The sequence below is a fragment of the Strix uralensis genome, chromosome 5 (assembly GCF_047716275.1).
Source record: "Strix uralensis isolate ZFMK-TIS-50842 chromosome 5, bStrUra1, whole genome shotgun sequence".
Taxonomy (NCBI): Eukaryota; Metazoa; Chordata; class Aves; order Strigiformes; family Strigidae; genus Strix; species Strix uralensis.
Window position 1 is genome coordinate 53,491,653 of NC_133976.1, and position 21,269 is coordinate 53,512,921.

The 21,269-nt window shown below is 36.4% G+C and overlaps 1 protein-coding gene across 12 annotated transcripts in view; it reads left to right on the forward strand.

Moving 5' to 3' along the window:
• The window catches only part of APAF1 (apoptotic peptidase activating factor 1), a 39,643-nt gene that overhangs the window by 6,488 nt on the left and 11,886 nt on the right, over positions 1-21,269 (forward strand). For 5 of the 12 annotated variants that reach the window (XR_012629235.1, XM_074870807.1, XM_074870808.1 and 2 more), the window contains 14 exons: positions 4,003-4,115; positions 4,636-4,767; positions 5,187-5,425; positions 5,959-6,126; positions 6,678-6,809; positions 10,272-10,385; positions 10,979-11,157; positions 13,411-13,537; positions 15,585-15,710; positions 16,325-16,456; positions 18,335-18,460; positions 19,493-19,654; positions 19,928-20,056; positions 20,830-20,955. Coding sequence is in view for 9 of the 12 variants with exons in the window: in XM_074870807.1 (XP_074726908.1) it covers positions 4,003-4,115; positions 4,636-4,767; positions 5,187-5,425; positions 5,959-6,126; positions 6,678-6,809; positions 10,272-10,385; positions 10,979-11,157; positions 13,411-13,537; positions 15,585-15,710; positions 16,325-16,456; positions 18,335-18,460; positions 19,493-19,654; positions 19,928-20,056; positions 20,830-20,955 (2,005 nt within the window). In the remaining 3 variants the exon portion in view is untranslated. The other 7 variants (XR_012629237.1, XM_074870809.1, XM_074870811.1 and 4 more) reach the window with 7 other exon arrangements.

The window sequence follows — 21,269 nt, forward strand, 5'->3', positions numbered from 1 at the left end:
TCAGTCTAATTGTCTAAGGCATCTGTGCTGTGGTTACATGTCGCTGTGGTGTGGTGTTTTTTTTTTAAAACCAACTTCCTAACTCTTCCACTTTTTGTTTCCCCTTTTTCTGTTTTACTGTAGATAATTAGAAAGTGTTATTCCATGTGAAATTAACAATACTTCTAGAAGTTTTAATTCCTGTGTAGGAGTTCCTGTTAAAATTTTCTAAATTACTGACTTACATATGATAAAAGAATAATTAAGTCCAGATAAGTGTACAAAAGCTGAAAGGTAAATAGATGCTAGAGGCAGATGTAAAATATAGATAGTATAACTCTGTCCCTGTTTAAATGGGTTTTTTTAATGGAGTAACTTAAGGGACACATTGTAGGTTTGTCCTGGATATGAATATATTTAGTAGACTAATAAGGCTTCTGCTAACAGAATACATTAATCGGCTGTGCAGGAGTCACATTCACTTGTAAAGTTATTAGTTGTTGAATAATGAAAGTCGGGAACAAACAGTTGGAAATAAGAATTGCTCCAACTTTCAGTGTTCTCATTGTGTACATAAGGATGCTTTGCTGATGTGTGAGGATTTACAGCAGTAAAAGGATGTGTATCACTGCAGAAAATTTTTCCTTTCCAGAACAGCTGATGTCTCTTTAAAGTGTTTTGTCTAGAGTTATCAAAGTGAAAGCAGGTTTTGATGATATGATCAATTATCACCAAGAAACCAGTTTCTTTCAAACTTCAGGAAAAGTGATTTGATTTAATCAAACAGCATCTCAGTCGCTGCACAGCTTTTTTCATCTTTGAACAAGAGTTTCTGTTTTTTCTTGAGGATTTCATTACTTTCTGGGAAAATCTGCACTAAACTAAACAAGCCTGCACCTGAGTGAGATATCCAGGAATAATACTCCAACCTTGTGACCTTTACAGATCACATAGAGTAGAAGAATATTGTCATTTTTGTACAGGGAAAAAAAATACCTTTCTTGCGAAGATTTGAAAAACACTGCCAGGTCTTCCACAAGAAATTTTTAATTTTATGCAGAGGTCTTGTATCAAAAGTGCAAACAAGACACTTTCAACCGAAAGAGCAGGTTTCTCTGGGGTATATTAAGTGGTTGTCTCTATTGACACAATTCTTGTTACTTTTTATTCATTAACAAACAAACCAAAATTCTTCAATACAGAAGAATTTGGATGTTTAATTCATGCACAACATCGCAGTCTCTTCTGAGTAGAAGGGAGAGCTGTGTGTTATGTTCCTGTAAGGTGTATCCCTATGGCATCATGAACTGTTCCAGAAGTTGGCTGCTACTGTATAGCCAAGAAACATGACAGCCTAGCATGGTTGATATGCTGTGCTATGCTAGATTGTTTGTAGTTGCACAAAGTGACTAATTTAAGAGGTGCTTACTGTGTTTTGTCAAAAGAGCACCCACCTGTATGCTGAGAAAACTAAGTGGAAAAGAGAAAATGCCAGCTTTGGAAATAATTAGGCACTTGGTTTTATTTGAGGGCATTTCAATGCCAGCTGTGGCAGTGTCTTCCTTATAGACTGCCAGATATCTCATGTGGGATGCTGTTGACCTGGCAATGTTCATTAGTCTATTTCAAGATAAAGTAACAGATGTTTAATAGGAGTGTTGCAGAGAATGCCTGCACCTCAAGGAGAAGTGACAAGAATAGATTACAAAACCTTTGTAGTCTGACTGTTTTTTGCCATTTCAAAACCATGTTAATGTGATCACGCTGTTCATCTTAGTCCTGTTTACCCTTTCTCTTCTCCTCCTCTATCCTAAACACTTTGAGCATATTGCCAGAATTGACTCTAAAGGTAGGAACTTTGTATCTTTGAAAATTCTGTAAGTTTTTGAAAATTGACAGTGGCGAAAAGGGATATACTGAATGAATTGAAGGGCTTAATGCCTTCTTTGCCTCAGTCTTTAATAACAAGACTAGTTGACTGAGGGAATCCAGCCTCCTCAGCCAGAAAACAAGAGACTGGGAGAACGACCCCCCCGCAATCCAGGAGGACATAGTCAGTGACCTAGTGCATCACATAGACACACACAAGTCTATGGGACCGGATGGGATACACCCGAGGGTGCTGAAGGAGCTGGCTGGGGTGCTCACCAAGCCGCGTGTGAGGTTAATGGTTGGACTAGATGATCTTCAAGGTCTTTTCCAACCTAGATGATTCTGTGATTCTGTTTGGAACAGGCTACAGCCTGGGCTTCATCCTGCCCAGTTGGGAATATGTGAGAATGCTCTAAGAACAAGTTTGTCTTGCTGATGATGGGTTATCTGGGAAATCATAGTGGGCATGGGAGGAGGTAGAGGGGAATGTGCTGGGGATTGAGGTTCATAGGGTGCAAGTGCATTGGAAACCAAGCTTCACTAGTTCTAAGGCTTGTGTAGGAGCTTGCTGTGCGCTGGAATTCTCTTTGGTGACAGAAAGTCACTTCAGCTCTTTCTGCATTCAGATGGTCAACCCAGTATATCTCTTGGGAATAAAGTATTAATCAAGGGATTCAAATTGTGAATCCAGTATGTTTCTTGGGATTAAAGTATTAATCAAATGAAAACTTTATGAGCAAAATAGCATTATTTATTTTGTTGGATTATGTTTGAAGAAATTAAAGCTATGATATTCTTTAAAGTAAGAAATTTCAGGATTAAATCTCCTGTGATTGTTATCACAGTGTTTTGGGGGTTTTACATTTTTTTTTATAATTCTAATTAGGACTTAAGATTTGTTGGTGTGGTTGGGGAAGAAAGTCACAGGTACCAAAAGACTGGGAGGTCTTTGAAGTTCTCAGATTAATTAAAAACATAAAATCAGGCTGTAATTCATGCTGCCCAGCATATTTTCAAGTGTGAAAGTACCACAAAATTAGTCATTTATGGCTATGATAGTGTTCTTGTAAACCCTCTGATTTATCAAAAGGGTGTTAATAGAGGAATTGTATAAAAATGAGATATGGGTGTCCAAGACTTATATGCAACTTTGAAAATGTGGTATAATGTGTATGCACTTGTTTATGAAGGATAAAATCCTTATTTTTAAGCACTGATGGTATACGCATCATTTAGCTGAATTAAAATGCAGAAGTCTAGGCATGCTTCAGTGGGAATTGGGCAATTTAACCAATGACTAGTGTAGCTGGAAATTCCATCCCTTTTTAACATAAAAAAGGCAGTAAATGTAAACAATTTGTAGGATTGGGTTTCAGTAATTTTCTTTCCTTCACAAAACACATAGAATTCAAATAACTGGTATTTCTTTTCATAAATCTACTTGCCAGCTTTTTGACTTCTTGCTCCCTTGGAACCAACCTTTTAAAACCAGTTTTCAGTAACTTTTTTGTCACATATAGGCAGGTGTAGGGAAGTCTACTATACATTATTCTGGTGAAATTCCATGTAGTAATCTACAAATGCAACTAGCCATAGGATTTGAATATGTAGTCACTATAAAATGTTGTTTATGTAAAAAGAGCCTCATCATTCAAAACAATTCCTTCACAAGAGGATTAGTCTCATATATCTTTCTGAAGATACAAGAACAAAATTGAAAACTCTTGAGTCAAAAGGAAACTGAAATGGTTTCTCCCACAAAGCTTATCACTAGCCTGTGTTAAGCAGAGTTGTTATCTAGTCCTGTGCAACTTTTTTCTTCGTCATGATACCCGATGACTTGAAAAACAGAGTAAGTATTTCTGTTTTTCCGGGCATCTACTAATAGAAAAATTTCTCAAAAACTTTATTGTTTACACTTCAATTATAGCTATAAAGCAATAAATGTTAAAAACTTTTCTTTGAGATACTTGCATTCAGCTTTCTTGCACCATGTTTAATGCCCTCTTAAGGTATTTTATATATTAATACAAAAAAATTATGCGATGACACATCGTAAATTCTGAAAATGTTCTTTCATTATTAAAATGCAATACTGTATTTTAGTACTAACAGTTGATCTGAAATCTGCAATATTTCTTCTTGCACTAGATCTCTTTTGATCCTGGATGACATTTGGGATTCCTGGGTATTAAAAGCATTTGATAATCAATGTCAGGTTCTTATCACCAGCAGAGACAGGAGTGTAACAGATGCTGTGGCTGGTAAGGAACAGTTTCGTCTCCTGCACCACAGATTGTGTGTATGCAGTTTGTTCTTGTGAACTTTTAAAAGAATCTGATAGAATCTATGTCTATCAACTTGTGCACAAGTGGCAAAGTTTTAGAATACTGCTCTGTAAGACTTTATGCTCCCTGTGAAATAAATATTATATGTTATCCTGAAAGTGTTGAAGAGTGCAGTTATTCTCAACAGGATAAATTAACTTCTGTGACACTGTTGCTGTTAGACTGATTAAGCTATTAAGCAGTCACTGCTATGACATGCTCATAATGCATCTGTAATTACTAGATTATAGTCTAATATTTTTTTGTCTCTAATGCAAACTTGACTGTGGTAAGTAGAATTTATCACTTCTTAGTACTAGTTATATAAAATACTTAAAATACTGTGCAAAAAATCATGAGCCAGGTTCTTTGCTCCAGATTTTGCTCAGAAAATGCTCTCAATTTCCATAGGATTTTTTACATTCTTTTAATTTTTTTTCCATGTTTCTATGTCTAGGCAATAAATATGAGGTTCATGTGGAAAGTGGACTAGCACATGAGAAGGGACTGGAGATTTTATCCCTATTTGTGAATATGAAAATATCAGAACTGCCAGAACAAGCTAACTGCCTTGTAAGGGAATGCAAAGGTATACTGCTGCTCTTTAACATACCATTTACCACTGACTGTATTTTTTTCTTCTAGATTTTGACTTAGAAATAGAGGAGGGAACATTCTTTAATACTGTACACCTTAAGTAAAGCATGTGCTTGTTAAATGCTTTTTGTTTTTTTAAACTAAATAGAAGTGTCCCATGTTGATTTTTCAAGTAGTTTTCTTCAGCATATCTTCCCCTTGCCCCCGTATTACACTTAAATTTGGTGAGTTTGCAGATGACTACATGGATGTCTAGGTGTCCAGATGGATGACATGTTTTGTTTGTCTGTTCTCCACACCTCAAGAATTTAATCAGTGTATTGGGAAAATGACCTGACTTCAACCACTTGACTAAACTATTGGATTGTGTTCCTTGAAAACCTCTAAGATCAAATTAATCTTTTCCTTCAGGTTCTCCTCTTGTGATATCCTTGATAGGTGCATTATTACGAGACTTCCCTAGTCGTTGGGAATACTATCTCAAACAGCTGCAGAATAAGCAGTTTAAAAGAATAAGAAAATCTTCTTCTTATGATTATGAAGCCCTTGATGAAGCAATGTCCATAAGTGTTGAGCAACTGAATGACAATTATAAAGACTACTATAAAGACCTCTCTATCCTCCCAAAAGATGTTAAAGTACCTACTAAGGTAATAACAGCAATGCAGAAATCTAATACTTTTTAGTGAGATACAAACAATAAAGAATTCATAACATTATTCTTGTGTATAACTTATGTTGTATGTAACTTAGTAGTAATTACTAGATTGGATAGGTCAGGTCCATTATTGTATCATGCCTTTTATTGTCAGTAGTGAAACTAAAAAAATTGTAACTGACTAAATGTATTCATAATGCTTAAGTTTAATGTGCGTTCTATATATAGCTCTTTAATTAGATTGTAGTTGAGCTCTCTGAAGGCTTAAAAACTGATGTGAAATTTGTCTCCTTTAAGAAAAAGATACAATCACCATAAATCAGCACAGACAAAAGATGGCATAATTTGTATTATCTGTCCTGTAGTTTGATATGGAAGAATGGGTAACTTACTGAATTTATCACCATTTGTAATGTGTCTATATTTCTTAGCATGTGTTTAGTTGTCAGTTAATTCGTAGCCTTTTATGATATTCATACAAGTCATATTACCTCTTACTTCTGATTCTTATTGTGTCTTTTTTAGGTTCTCTGCGTTCTTTGGGATATGGAAACTGAAGAAGTTGAAGATATACTACAGGAATTTGTTAACAAATCACTATTGTTCTGTGATCGTAATGGGAAGTCATTCCATTATTATTTACATGATCTTCAACTTGACTTTCTTACAGAGAAGAATCGCAACCAGCTTCAGGTAGGGTATTGACTAATCTATTTACTCTTCACTCTGCAAAGCTGGGCATTCTTCAGGAAGTGTTCCTTTGTTAAATGATATCCAGAGTAGCTTCATAGAATAGGCCCATAATGTAGATATACTTAATGCTGATTAATTAAAAACATTTATTTCTAACTTGAAACTGATTCCATTTGCAGCTAAGAAACTAAACTGAGAGAAGACTCTTATTATTTCTCTGTCAAAGATGTTTCCAGCAGGAGATGAATGTTCCACTGATGATTCCAAAGGCATCAAGACCCTACCAGAGTAGGAAGTTTCTTCTTTAGTACAGAGGAGTTCTTTTTACTCCTTTTGTCAATTTAAGGCCATACTTGCAGGGAAAGGGCCTGTAAGTTGGGCCAAATAAATTTATCAGTTCTGAAGGACAGGACAGAAAAAGTAGATCTGAAGAAAAACCAAGTTTTTAGTCCTGCTTTAAATCTACATACATAAGGGTATTCCTCAATACTGAAACCAATCCATACCTTGGTATAGTATTAACTGAAAATGTGTTTTGATTCACACTGCAGGAGCTGCACAAAAACATAGTGAATCAGTACAAGAAATACTACAAACTTAATACGCCTGTTCCATCTCAAGAGGATTGCATGTACTGGTATAACTTTCTAGCGTATCACATGGCTGGCGCCAACATGCAGAAGGTGAGTTCTGACTAGTGTCCTCTGTTTCCTTTCTTGACCCACCCTTACCCCCCTGTCTTTCCCCTCGGGTGTTTTCCTGACTCGAACCTCTCTTCTTCCAGGCTTTTGCGCAGACAGGTAAACACTCAACATAGAGTCCTTTAGGGGCTCCACTGATAATCACTGCCTGTTATGAAAACTATTTCTACCCTTTGTGTCTTGTCTTTTCAACCAGTTCTTGAGAAGATTCCTTATTTTGTATCATAATAGCTTGTGTTTTTCTTTTCCTTTTTAAGAAGCTTTTATAAGAAATCTTCTCTAAACCTTTTTGATAATCCAGGCTCACTTTATTGTAAGATAATACAAGTAAATTGATTTCTTCAGAGAATTTGGTTAGATTACTTTTTTCTACAGAAGTCTTGTTAGTTTTTTTCCTTGTATATCATACTGATTTGTGTGTAAAAGTTCTTTCTCTGTATTACCATATTTTAACAGCCACAAAAAATCCAGCAAGAGTTAGATGGGCAAATCTCCTGGTCCCAGAATTGCCTTGGAGCCCTTAAAAAAATTGCTGTCATTTTTGCCACCAGCTGTTTTTTAGGTACTGAGCTAGTATAAGATGCAAATCATGCAGGAAGATTAATACTTCAGTAGTTTCACTTCAATGTCTTTCGAACTCGTGCCTCAAATAGGATTTGGTCCTGGTTGCTAATTGCTTTATTTCACGTGTACTCAACCTTATCTCTTGAACCTCTTTTGAGATGGTTCATCTGACTCATCATATAAAATACACTTTGTGTACTTATAGGAACCTTCATAATTAATGTGGGCTACAAATCTAGGATTTTTTGGCTCATACTAACTTCATTATCTCAGTCTCTTTAATTTCAGTGTATTGGAAAAATGTTTTTATTATTAGCCTTTCTACATTTTGTAGAACTAGATTCTCAGAGTTCTTTAGCCTGTCTCATTATGACTGTATGCTCCCCAGAGTTTAGACTCTTTATATTGCTTATTTCTCATTATTTAAACATGATTTCTCTTTGTTGGAAGGCTAATAAAGATGGGAGGTATTCTTTTTTTTTTTTTGTTTAACCATGATAATCTTTCAATCCTTGTGGTATTTACTGATTTTAAATTGGAATATACTTCGAGCCTGTGCAGTGTTGTCTTTAAGCAGTTTTCCTGATTCCAGCAAGAACATTTTTTTAACAAGAAGGGCTTTTTTAAGTACGTTAACAGCTAGTGGAGGTCTAAAGAAAACATTGGACCAATACTCATTGAAGATGGTCATCTGAGTAATAGGGATAAAGAAAAAGGGGAAGCATTCAATGCTTTTTTTGCCTCAGTCTTTAATAATACTGACAGACCTTGGGCTGCCCAGTCCCCTGAGTCAGAGGACCAGAAGGGTGGAATCAATAACTTTCCATTTGTGGACACTGAAATTGTAAGGGACCAGCTATATCAGATGAATGCTCACAAGTCCATGGGATCTGATGGAATTCATCCCAGAGTACTGAAGGAGCTAGTGGTTGTTATGGCAGGACCCCTCTTGATCATCTACCAAAGGTGTTGAGAGTCTGGGGAGGTCCCTGCTGACTGGAAGCTAGCCAATGTTATTCCCATCCACAAAAAGGGCGTGAGGGAAGGCCCAGGAAACTACAGACCTGTTAGTCTAACCTCAGTTCCTGGAAAAATTATGGAGAAGATTATGCTGCATACTGTTGAAAGGCATTTTAAGAATAATGCAATCATCAGGCACAGTCAACATGGGCTCACAAAGGGAAAGTCCTGTTTAACTAATTTGATATCCTTCTATGATAAGGTCACGTGCCTAGTGGATGAAGGGAAGGCGGTAGGTGTAGTTTTTCTGGATCTTAATAATGCTTCTCATACTGTCCCTCACAGCATCCTTCTGGACAAGTTGTCAAACTGTGAGATGAGCTGGTACACGGTGTGCTGGGTGAAGAACTGGCTGAAGGGTAGAGCTCAAAGGGAATGGGGCTGGCTAGTGAGTGGCCACCAGTGGTGTTCCTCAGGTTTCAATTCTAGGGCCAGTCTTGTTCAATATATTTATCAATGATCTGGATGTAGGACTGGAATGCCCCATTAGCAAGTTTGCTGATGATACCAAACTGGAAGATGCTGTTGATACTCTTGAGGGACAGGAGGCCTCACAGAGGGATCTAGATAGATTGGAGCATTGGGCAGTGATTAATGGGATGAAATTTAACAAGTCCAAATGCTGGATTCTGCACCTAGGATGGAGTAATGTCAGGCACGGGTATAAACTGGGAGAGGAGTGGCTGGAGAGCAGCCCTGCAGACAGGGATCTGGGGGTGCTGGTTAGCAGCTGGCTCAGCATGAGTCAGTGATGTGCCCTGGAAGTCCAGAGAGCAAATGGCATCCTGGGGTACATCAAACACAGCATAACCAGCCCGTCAAAAGACGTGATTATTGTGCTGTATTCAGCGTTGGTTCAGCCTCATGTCAAGGACTGTGTGCAGTTCTGGGCCCCACAATTTAAGAACAGTGTTAAGGTCCTTGAATGTGTCCAGAGGAGGGCAACAAAACTGGTGAAAGGGCTGGAAGGAATGTCCTACGAGGAGCGGCTAAGGACTTTGGGCTTGTCTCGTTTGGAGAAGAGGAGGCTGAGGGGTGACCTCATTGCTCTCTACAGCTTCCTGAGGAGGGGAAGTGGAGAGGGAAATGACAATCTAATCTCCTTGGTACCCAGTGATAGAACGTGTGGGAATGGTGCAAAGCTGTGCCAGAGGAGGTTTAGACTGGACATTAGGAAGCATTTCTTTATTGAGAGGGCAGTCAAACACTGGAACAGGTTTTCTAGGGAGATGGTTGATGCCCCAAGCCTGTCAGTGTTTAAGAGGCATTTGGACAATGCCCTTAATAACATGCTTTAGCTTTTGATTAGCCCTGAACTGGTCAGGAGTTGGACTAGATGGTCATTATAGGTCCCTTCCAACTGAAATAGTCTATTCTATTCTGATAATTCTATTTGCAGTTTCTGATTGCCTTTCAGGTAGCCTTCTCATTTTTAAGCTAAATGCAGGTATAACAGATTTTTTGCTTTCATTCAAATTCAGCATCTGTTAAGAATAACAACAGATTACTATTAGCAGAGTGATCTTTGCTAGACTGGACTAGAAGCAGCTTTTTCAGAGTTGTATCTTAAACCAGGTCTTGTGTGCTACAAAAGTCAAGATTTGCTTTGTACCCCCATCCCTTCTCCGACTAGCTGTGTCAAAGAGCAGTCCTTCGCATTAAAATAACAAGCTTAGAGTTCTATACCCCGAATTTTCATACCTGATCAAGTAAGATGCAGGTAACAGGAAATTGCCTAAGTTTTTAACTAGACACAATTGTACTGAAGCATATTAAATGTATTTTATAACCTAATGTATTTCCTGTGTTTTTCTTTTCCCCCATAATTATGCTCTGAACTTAAATTTGTATTTCTTGTAGGAACTCCGTGATCTTATGTTTTCTTTAGATTGGATTAAAGCTAAAACAGAATTGGTAGGGCCTGCTCACCTGATTCATGAATATGTAGAATATAGTTCAATCCTGGATCAAAAGGTATGATACTAAAAGGTAAATGATCAGTCTGTTCCAAATATGTTTTTCTATTCTGTAATTACATTTTGTTGGATGTATGTATATATAGGAAATATATAGAAAGCGTAAAAAACTGAACATAAGAAGAGTACCAAGTTAAACTTTAACTTGGAGAAGAGAAAAATGAAGAAAACTTAGTTTTCAGTTTTAGTTGTAACTTCAGTGTGTGCCCAAGTAATTAACCATGGAACTCAATAACGAAGGTGAACAACAGTACCTAATGGTGGGGTACACATGATACTCTGCTTTTGAGGAGGTGTAGAATTTTGTTGACTGCTTGGAATAGTCTTTCTGGTATTTCACATTGACTTCTTATTGAGTAAATCACTGTTGCCAGTATCCTTTATTTGAAAAATAAGGTTAATATGCTTTCTGGAGTAGGATAATGAAATATTTCAGTCTATCATATGTACTTGCTAATAGAACTAAATAGAAAAATAGAACTAAATGCTTCTGCAAGAATATTAGCTGTATAGAAAATTAAAAAAAGCAAAGGGCACTTAAGAAATAAATACACTTTCTATGTTATTAAATAGTATCTGCTCTGTATGTAGGATAGCACAGTACGTGAGAACTTCCAGGAATTTCTGTCTTTAAATGGGCACCTTCTTGGACGGCAGCCGTTTCCTGACATTATACAGCTGGGTCTTTGCCAGCCAGAGACGTCAGAGGTGTATCAACAAGCCAAGCTACATGCTCAAAGAGAAACAGGAACATTTTATTTGGAATGGATGTAAGTATCTGCAGTCCATCTGCTGATATGCTGATCCCTTGATCCAAGGAAATAATTTAACGTACAGCTAAATACAATGTATGGCTAATATAAGGACCTTTTTAAGAACTGCTCTATTTTTTCTGGGGAAAGTGAAATAATTTTCAAGAACTTGTAGGAGCGAGGGAACTCTGGATATGTAAGGCCACAAATTAGTAACAATTTCATAGAAATAAGTAGAGAAAAGAGGAATTTATTTACTTCTGTGCTCAATGATTGTTCCTTTTAAATAACTATACAAAGATGAAAAGAAGATACTTTGAAACTTCTCTAAATACTTTTATTTTTAAAAAAAGTTAGAATTTCAGTGCAAGTACTGGGCATGTCACAGTGTGTTGTTAGGTTTTCTAGTAAAATTTACACTTTAAAAAGGAGAGCATTTGTGTTAACTTGCAAAGTTTTTGAAAGTAGTGAGTTGGGGAATATTAAAAGGCTTTGTAATCTCTACTCAATCTTGAAATTTCTATTTGAGTAATTCTTTGCTGTTTTCATATTTTTGGAAATTGTTTAAGGAAAAAGTGTACATATCTAAACATTTTTCCAGCATAGTCCAGTAGTCATCTGATCACGTAACTGTCTCTGTTAGATTCTTCTGTTTGATGTTTCTGTTCTGATACCTGCAGTACTTCGTGGTCACAAAACAGAATGACTCTATGTCAGGTAATTATGGTAATAACCAGGCAGGTTGATCCAGGCATACTTAAATCCAGGTCTTCTCTTTGAATGTTTGGTTATTTAATTTCTCATAGCTAACAGAATTCTAACTAAAATGCTTGGAGGCTGCACAGTTCAGAAGAGTCAATCTCCAGGTAGTTCACCTGGTAGTTTCACCTTGGATGTGGGAGACTTATGCTGAAGAACACGACTGAAATCAGCAGAACAGAGACAGATGGTTTTGTCTCCCGTCCTAGGGCAGGGTTCTAAAAATGGTTTGTAGGATATGTAGGTGAATACACTGCTCCCTTGACCAGCAATTTTAGCTTTATTAAAATATGCAAAAAAAAAAGAGCAACCTAGGGATGTTGATGGATAGCCGGCTGAACATGAGCCAGCAGTGTGCCCAGGTGGCCAAGAAGGCCAACGGTATCCTGGCTTGTATCAGAAATAGGGTGGCCAGCAGGGACAGGGAAGTGATCTTATCCCTGTACTCTGCACTGGTGAGGCCGCCCCTCGATTACTGTGTTCAGTTTTGGGCCCCTCACTACAAAAAGGACATTGAATTACTTGAGCATGTCCAGAGAAGGGCAACGAAGCTGGTGCAGGGTCTGGAGCACATGTCCTACGAGGAGCGGCTGAGGGAACTGGGGTTGTTTAGTCTGGAGAAGAGGAGGCTGAGGGGAGACCTCATCGCCCTCTACAGCTACCTGAAAGGAGGTTGCAGAGAGCTGGGGATGAGTCTCTTTAACCAAGTAATAAGTGATAGAACAAGAGGGAATGGCCTCAAGTTGCACCAGGGAAGGTTTAGACTGGATATTAGGAAGCATTTCTTTCCAGAACAGGTTGTTAGGTGTTGGAATGGGCTGCCCAGGGCAGTGGTGGAGTCCCCATCCCTGGAGGTGTTTAAGAGTCGGGTTGACATAGTGCTGAGGGATATGGTGTAGTTGAGAATGGTCAGTGTTAGATTAATGGTCTTTTCCAACCTAGATGATTCTGTGAAATGTTGGCTTAGATGAGTCAGTATTTTGCAGTGAAAATTTGCTTTCATTCTACAGCACAGCTACTTTGAGATGTTTTACCCATTATGTAAATGCTAAACCTGAAGATTGAAACTGGTAATGATAAAAACTTGAAGTACATTGATTCATTTTGACTCTAGAAAAAAAATAATCTTGTAACAATCTATTCATCACCAAAAATCATCTTATTATAGTGACAGCTTTCTGTGTTAAGATCTGGCTAAACAGGGTGGTTATGATTGCTACTAATTCTAAGTTTTTGTTAAAGTGAGGCAAGAGTCATCTAAGTTGTGTTACATTCTGTACTTAATCTCTGATTGAAATGCAGTGATAGTCATAGATTTTATTTAAATATCTAGTGATAAGAATTGAGTCACTGCTGTGAAAATAAATTTACTAAGATCTAAACAAATTGTTTGTTATAAAGCTTGCTGCTCAAGATGTGTGGAAAAAGTGTTATCTTTTTACAGAGGATTTTGAATAATAAAAAGGCACTAGGAAATCCTACTCATCTAAAATCAACTGTCTTACCCTGTAGAAATAAAAAATCCTTGAAAAACCTCTACCGTCTGGTTGTTCGTCCACATAGAGATGCAGTTTACCATGCCTGCTTTTCTAAGGATAGACAAAGAATAGCGTCATGTGGAGCTGATAAAACACTTCAGGTAAGATACCTGTGCATGAATGAAAAGAGATGCTGAGTGCCATTTTGATAACATTTGTTAACACTCCTGTCACTTTTCTTTTGCTGTTATGTGGAGGTATTAGAGAGCTAGAATGATTGAAAAGGATTTATTATTACATAAAACATCAAGTTGCATGTTTAGAATAGGAAGTGTCATCTTGTAGTTAGAAAGCTAAACTGTGTGATTTCGGGGTTTATACCCTCACAGCTGTAATCCATGAACGTGAGACGCCTTTTAATGGTACAGAAGAGCTCACAGCCTAAGTAATGCACCCCAGCATATTTAGTATTTGCTTGCGAAAGTGTTATTTCCAGTCACAGTAGACCTTCTACAGAAGTGAGAAACAGTAAGACGTTTTAGTTACAGTTTTACTATTTCTGTGGGATGGTAATAGACATTATGCTACTTTGATGCTTAATTAGTAAATTGTCTTACGCAAAAGAAATACATCTGGGAATAAAAACGAACCCCTGAAGTTGAGGATAGTATTAGACTGGAAATGGGCCCAAAGTTCTTAAGAAGTGGATTAGGGGAGAGAGAGGAAAGTGACTAATATAAATTTGCCAGCAGTTTGCCTGGAGGAGAGCCAGCCAGCTCTCAAGAAAACTAGCAATCAGCCAGCCAGTAACCTGGTAAAGTATCCATATTCCAGACAGCCAAAGGTAAGGGAAAAGAACAACTTTTCTGCAAGCCTTTGGTATTGTTTTGGATGCTTGATAAGTTGAGTACGAAAATAATAATATTAGTGGTGCTTAATTGCTGTTCATTTGGCTACTTAATGTGTTGTTATTGTGCTTTTATTTATTTATTTGCTGGCTTCTACAATATTATGATCATAGTATCCACTTAAGGAGATGCCTGGTGGATGTACTCATTTTATGCTGTGCTGAAGTTATTGTGCTGAGCTTCTGTACTTAATGGCCTCATTATTGAGACTGCAGATTGTTTATTTTTCTCTTCATTTTCTACCCGAAAAACTAAAATCTGTGGACTGCGATTGTGTTTAAAAACTTTAGTTGAAGAAGTAATAGGAAAATCAGCAATAATCATTTTTTCATTGTTTAACTCTGAGCTTATTCATGTTTTCTCCAGTAGTGGCCTCAGCTTTTCAGTTTTCAAGGCTACTTCTACTACTTCTGTAAAATAAAAAAATGATTGCTAGATTAAGAACAGATGTTCTGCAGAATTTTTTGTAAAAGTAGATTTCCTGTTACTTCAGTATTTATGTTCTTATTTGAACCAATACCAAACATTTCATTGTCATTGATATTCCCACTCAATGAAAAAGGAGAAAATGGGGACTTCACAATTGTAGTATTCTGAACACTGCTGTAGAGAGCACCTAGTGATTTGTTTTAATAATTAAGAATACGTAACCTAAGGAGGAAAGGGAGACCCCTTTTTCCCCACCATTGTAAAGTTAAATCCCAGAATTTTGGGAAATCAATTAATATGTGACGCTTTTCCCCAACTGACATTTTATTGCTCAAGACAGACTTCTGTCATCCCATATGACTTCTCAGTAGTTCTTTTTTTTTGTTTGTTCCCCGAATCATCATTTGCTGCTGAAAGTCTTACTTTCCACAGAAGGATATGAGAGAGAGAGATAAATAGATAGATAGATATAAACCTGAAATTTATAGTTTTAAGAATAGTTTAGATTTTGTTAATAGATACAGTGTTTTGCAGGTACTGTTAAAAAATACTGAGAAAGGACATGGATTTATGCTTAAGAGTGAAGGTAGAAAAAGTCATTAATGAAACACACATTGCATATAGAAATCTTTTTTAAAATCAGTTTTCACTATTTCTTTCCCTAACAATTTCTATCATCCTTATAAAATTGAAGCTTAAATTAAATATTTTTATAATTATTATGTTAATTTCCCTGAAATTATACATTCTTTCAAAAGTAGATCAATTTTATGACAAGCTTATATAAAGAGAGCTGTTTGAGAGAAAACAAACATATTTGTGTTTTAAAATTGTATGTGGGTTTTAAGATTTTTATTGTTTATTGTTTTAGGTGTTTAAAGCAGAAAGTGGAGAAAGACTCTTGGAGATAAGTGCCCATGATGATGAAATACTTTGTTGCGCTTTCTCTGCAGATGGTGAATTTGTAGCAACTTGTTCAGCTGATAAAAAAGTGAAGGTAAGGAAATGGAGAGCAGACAATTTTTTTTTTTTTCCAAATAAGTAATTCTATTTTCAGTTTTAAGCAAGGCAGAGCACATTCTTAAGACTAAAGGTTTTTTTAACTGTCTTAAATCTTATGTGGATAATTCACCACTTCACAAACAGACAAGCCCCCTTGTTACGTAATGTAAAAGATGCTTGATGTTAACATCATCCTTACAGAATTACCACTTATTTTACTTGTATTATCAGATGATTCTTTTTAAGTAGAACATAATGTATGAGTCCATTCCTATCCGTAATGTGAGATGAATGTATCCATAATTCTTTTTTTTCATGGTTTTTTTTCCGTTACATGTGAATTATTTGGAATTTTTATTTCCTCACTGTTGTAGCAAAACCTTGGTGAAGTTCCAGTATTGATCAGATTCTAATTTGAATTATGACCTTTCCCCTCGTAACTTTTTATTTCTAATTATAAATATATTTGCTCTCCCTTCAAAACATTTTTGAGGTGGTGTTAAGAGTGTTTTAGGGCTTTATCTGTATTTCAGCATAGTTTACAGATTTTTTTTTTTTAAATGAAATACTTATATTTAAAACTCTTTTTTATCCTTCAATTCTGTCTAGATCTGGAATTCAAGAACAGGCCAGTGCAGGTGTGTATATGAAGAACACTTAGAGCAGGTCAATTGCTGCCAGTTCAACAACAGAAGCGGTCAGTATCTCTTAGCCACCTGCTCAAATGACACTTTCATCAAAGTAAGTGGAAAAGGTTGAGATTATTCTCATGCTGCGTACCATAACAAGATAATTGTTGATGTATAAATATTTTTAAACAGTATAAATTAAGGTTTTTTAATGAGCCTCATAGAGAATAGCTGGCAACAGATTAAGAGTACTGAGTACAGATCTGTAATCAGATTTCAACAAAGCAGAACAGAAGGAGTGTTTATGCTCAGTGAAGGAGAATGGGCAAGTCCTCTATTCGTAGGGCAGGAAGGTGAGGGCTTTGGCAAGACTTTTATAGGGTGAGATGGGAATGGGAGAGTATGGGAGTGAAATACCTGATTAAAAATGGCATAAGAGAAATGAGGGCAGAAATTTATGATTGAAAACATTAGTAACATAAAAAAGATGGTGAAAGAATGAAAGAAAAAAAGTATTATGGAAGTGTAGCAGGTACATCTTTTGATTAAATTGATTAGGCATAGTAAAGAAATGAAGGTGGAAGCCAACAAAACAACAGTAATCAAAGCAAGAGGTTTATCAGGTTAACCAGCTGGCACTGTTCAGATTGGAAGGCAGTATGCATACACAGAAAGAGCAGAAATCAGGCAACTGAAGTCTACCTCTGAGGGAGGGGGGTAATCAGAAGAATCAAGTAAGACCTAGACTGTGGCAAATAAGAGTGCAATTTCACAGTACAACTAAGCAAATCGTGTAGTTAACTGACACTGAAGATGCCCTGGCTGTATATTCTTGCCTTTGTTGCAGTGCATGTGCTAATCTTAATCTACGGTGGTATGATAGTTCAAGCAGCCAAATCAGCAAAAACCTCTGTTTGGTGGGATTGGTTTTCTGCTCTTTTAGTTCCCTGCAGTAGCTCAATTGCCCAGTTCCAGTTCAAGAGAACTGTTAGGAGTAAACAGCAGTTAGTGGGGAGGACAACTGTCACTTCCAGCATAGCTATCAGGATGTGAGGTGTCTTAATTGTAATGTGAAGTCTCATGTGAAGAGTTCTTGCAAGATCTTGTGTCTGTGTAAACTGGAGGTAAAATACAGTTACAATCTGATGTCAGGGTGGAAAGAGGCGGCTTTCGTGCTGACCTCCTGGATACCTCAGCAGATGCATTTGCGGTTTGACACCTTGCAACAAGTAGATGTAGAAGGGAGTTGTTTAAAATGTGGTTAAGAATTTAGACGGTGTTCAGCACTTTCATGAGTAATGAGTAACAGAACTAAAGTATTCACAATAATCAAAAGGGCCTGATTTTTTTTTCAGAGAATACCACACAAGTGATTATTCCTGTTCTGAGCTCTCACTTGAACACTCAAATGCATTTTTTTTTTTTTTTTTTTTTTTTATATAGGAGAAAGGGAAGAAATTTCAAAACAAGGGAAGGAAGTGTGGGATTGTAGGCTTGGAAAACAGTGCATGTGGGAGGAGTGGGGAGGAGGATCCCTAAACAAAAAAAATATGGAATGTTCTTTTAACTTTGTTAGTGTGGATGTGGCAAGGATGATATTCAGACTGTCCAAGACAAACCTGAGAGATTTCATTTTTATTATCACATGTAAACTGCATAATTCTGAACTTCAGAGTTGAAAGGGAAAGAGTCAAGAGGAAGCTTCTTCCTCAGTCTGAGGAAACTTTCATTAACTTAGTGCTGTTCAAGGGCCTTGTCTGCACTGTACAGAAAGTTTAACTAGTTCTGTGTAATTCTGATGTTAATAGTTTTTGTGCACATTAGCAGATGGAGGCAAATTGTGGGATAGCCTGGGGCATAGCATCAACATGTGGGTAAAACTAAGAAAAAAAAAAAAATTGAGGTTGCATGATTTTGAGAAGAGCAAGAGCAATTTGTCTTTGAATAATTCATGAACATGTTGATATTTATATGTTTATTTCTCATGCAGCTTTGGGATTTGAACAGGAAGTGTTCTAGAAATACGATGATCGGTCATGACAATTCTGTCAATCACTGTAGATTTTCACCAAATGATGAATATGTTGCTAGCTGCTCAACAGATGGAACAGTAAAGGTACACAGTGTAACTGTAAATCAACCGTTTTGATGATGGTTTTTTATAAAATGTGGAATATGTATAAGAAAACTTTGTCTGCATGATCAGCCTTAGTGAATTAAATCCTGAAACAGTTGATTATTGGTCCCATTTTTAATGCAAGATTTTGGAATAGCTTGTCCAGTACCATGGAAAAAGTTGGGTGCCCGTAGTTGTAAATAAATCCTAGCTAGCCTCGTTTTGAATCCTTTACATTTCACCATATTTTTTTTTTTCCCCCTAATGTACTTTGTTAAGAAAATTTGAGGGGAGGAGTGAAACTTGTTTTTTTAAAAAAATAGTAAGTTTTTAGGTTAATTGAAAGTTCTGTCATCTCTGAAAAGGAATCATCATTAAAAGGAGTTCTATGTGCCATTTTTAGTGTATGCACTAGAAGAGAATTTGAGAGGTTTATTTGTTTTCCCTCGGAATATAGGTATTATTTTTATTGCCTGTGGTTGCAACAGAACTATGCTATTTCAGAATTGCCATTCTTAAAACACTGTTATCTTTCTATAGAGAGCTGCTAAATCAGGAAAGAAGGGTTTCTGTAGCTGTTGTCATTCAGAAGGAAAATTCTGGTGGAGGGAACAGGAATATTCAGTAGAGTTTTGGCAGGGCCCTCAATGAAATTAAGGTGCAAAGCTAGATGTATACCAGATTTCTCATGGTGAGTGGACTTTTAATAGAGTTGCATAGCAGGTATTAACAGCATTGTAGCTGGAATGATAGGAGAGAAGAACCCAGGGAGAGGATTCTGCTACAGTGTAATCCTCTTTTTTTTTGTGTTTTATTTGTTTTTGGTTTTTAACTTTCTGTCTAAGCCATCTGGGCTTGTGAGTATTCTAATGCTATTTCTTGAATGGGGAAAGTAGCAAAGGCTTTTTTGTATTCTATCCCCCACCCCAGCTCTTTCCTAGAAGTGATTGAGAGTTACCTCTCCCCTGTTGTATTCTGTATCTAGATCAGTAAAAAGAGCTTTTGTGTATTTCCTTTACTTTTTTATTGCAGCTCTGGGAAGCACGCTCAGGAAATGAACTGAAAAGTATTGAGATAAAAGATTTCTTCAAAAATGCGGATGAACAACCAGATGAAGTGGAGGTTTTAGTAAAATGTTGCTCTTGGTCCAGAAATGGTGACATGATTTTGGTGGTAGCCAGAAATAAACTTTTGGTAAGTACCTCACTTTATAATTTTCTGGAGGTAGTATATTACAGTGTAGATAAAAATTATGATTAAAGATAAAATCCCAAGCCATTAAAATTTTTCTGATATAAGGTGCATGGTTTCAAGTGTGTATAAAGTAAAAATACGTGGGCAACAAACTTCTTGACTGGGAGAAATACCTTCTAAATTCAAGAATGTATGCTGTAGAGCATATAAGCTATTTGTCTATAGTGAAGTTATTCAAACTGGGTGCTAACTATTGTAATTATGTGTTCACAGCTTTTTGATGTTAAATCAAGTGATTTGTTATCACAAGTCATCATAAGTCATCACAGTACAATCCAATACTGTGACTTTTGTCCTGGTGATGAGTTAGTAGCAGTTGCTTTGTCTCACTGTTCTGTTGAGGTAAGTGATTGTCTTTGCTACAGTATACCAGGAAAGACCACTTGTAATATAAACTATTTCATTTGTCTTAATAGTTTCTTGTATGCAGAGGTAAACAAAATGTAGCTGTCTTAGCAGGCTTTCAATGTGCTTCATTCTTTTTGATTTTTGTTCACTTCTGAAATGTAAAATGTCAATTGGGAAATAACATTTTTAAGTCATATGTTCATTTTGGACAATGGAACTCACGTTTATATAAAAAGACTAATCTACTGAATTTATTTAAAGTTATGGTTGTCACTCTCAGGAGTATTGCTTAACTCAAACCAAACCTTCTCTTCTTCTATATGCTGCTACAGAATGTGACAACTCACTAAACTGGAATGAAACAGCTAGAATAACTTTGGGACTAGCATGGCTGGAGTAAGCCTGTACAAGTATCACTTTTGGGGTTAGTTTTTTTTTGTTGTTGTTGTTTGGGGTTTTTTTTGGTTTTGCAACCTACGTGGTCAAGTTGAACTTGTACTTTTTTATACTGAGTGATTTTTTTTCCTTCTTCTTTTTTTCCCCTTGTCTTTTAAAATTATAGCAGTCAAAGGGGCTGTTGGTTCAATTTCCCTGACCATCGAAATGTGATAAGCAGGCACAGTTCTTGTTACATCAGATTTCAGAATGAGAAGTAAGAAAGCACTGGAAGAAATAGTTATTAAGTATACCGCTTCTTGTTTTGCACTGTTTTCCCTGTAAATGCAATCTAAATCTATTTGAGTTCTTCTTTCATATTTTTATTGTAGTTATGGAATATCAAATCTTTATCAAAAGTGGCATATTGCAGGGGACACATGAGCTGGGTTCACTGTGTGACATTTTCACCAGATGGATCTTTATTTCTGACATCATCTGATGACCAGACAATACGTGTAAGATGGCGTCTTCCTTTTTTGAAAAATGTGAATTTATATATGTATTCTTAAATCATTCATTTAAGGAATTGTTTACTATAAAATTATATGTCATATATAACACATATACAATGTGCATTATGTATGTAGTATTTATGTTTATAGCCAATATAAATTTAATTATTTTTTATAAAATTAGATATACAGTAAAATGAGATGAGTTTTTTACTTTATTTACTGTTTATCTATGTGATTTTTTTTTTTTTTTTTAAGTCTGGTGGCTGTTCAAGAGTAATTGTAGCCTTCTATTTTGCTTCAGATTTTATCTGAAT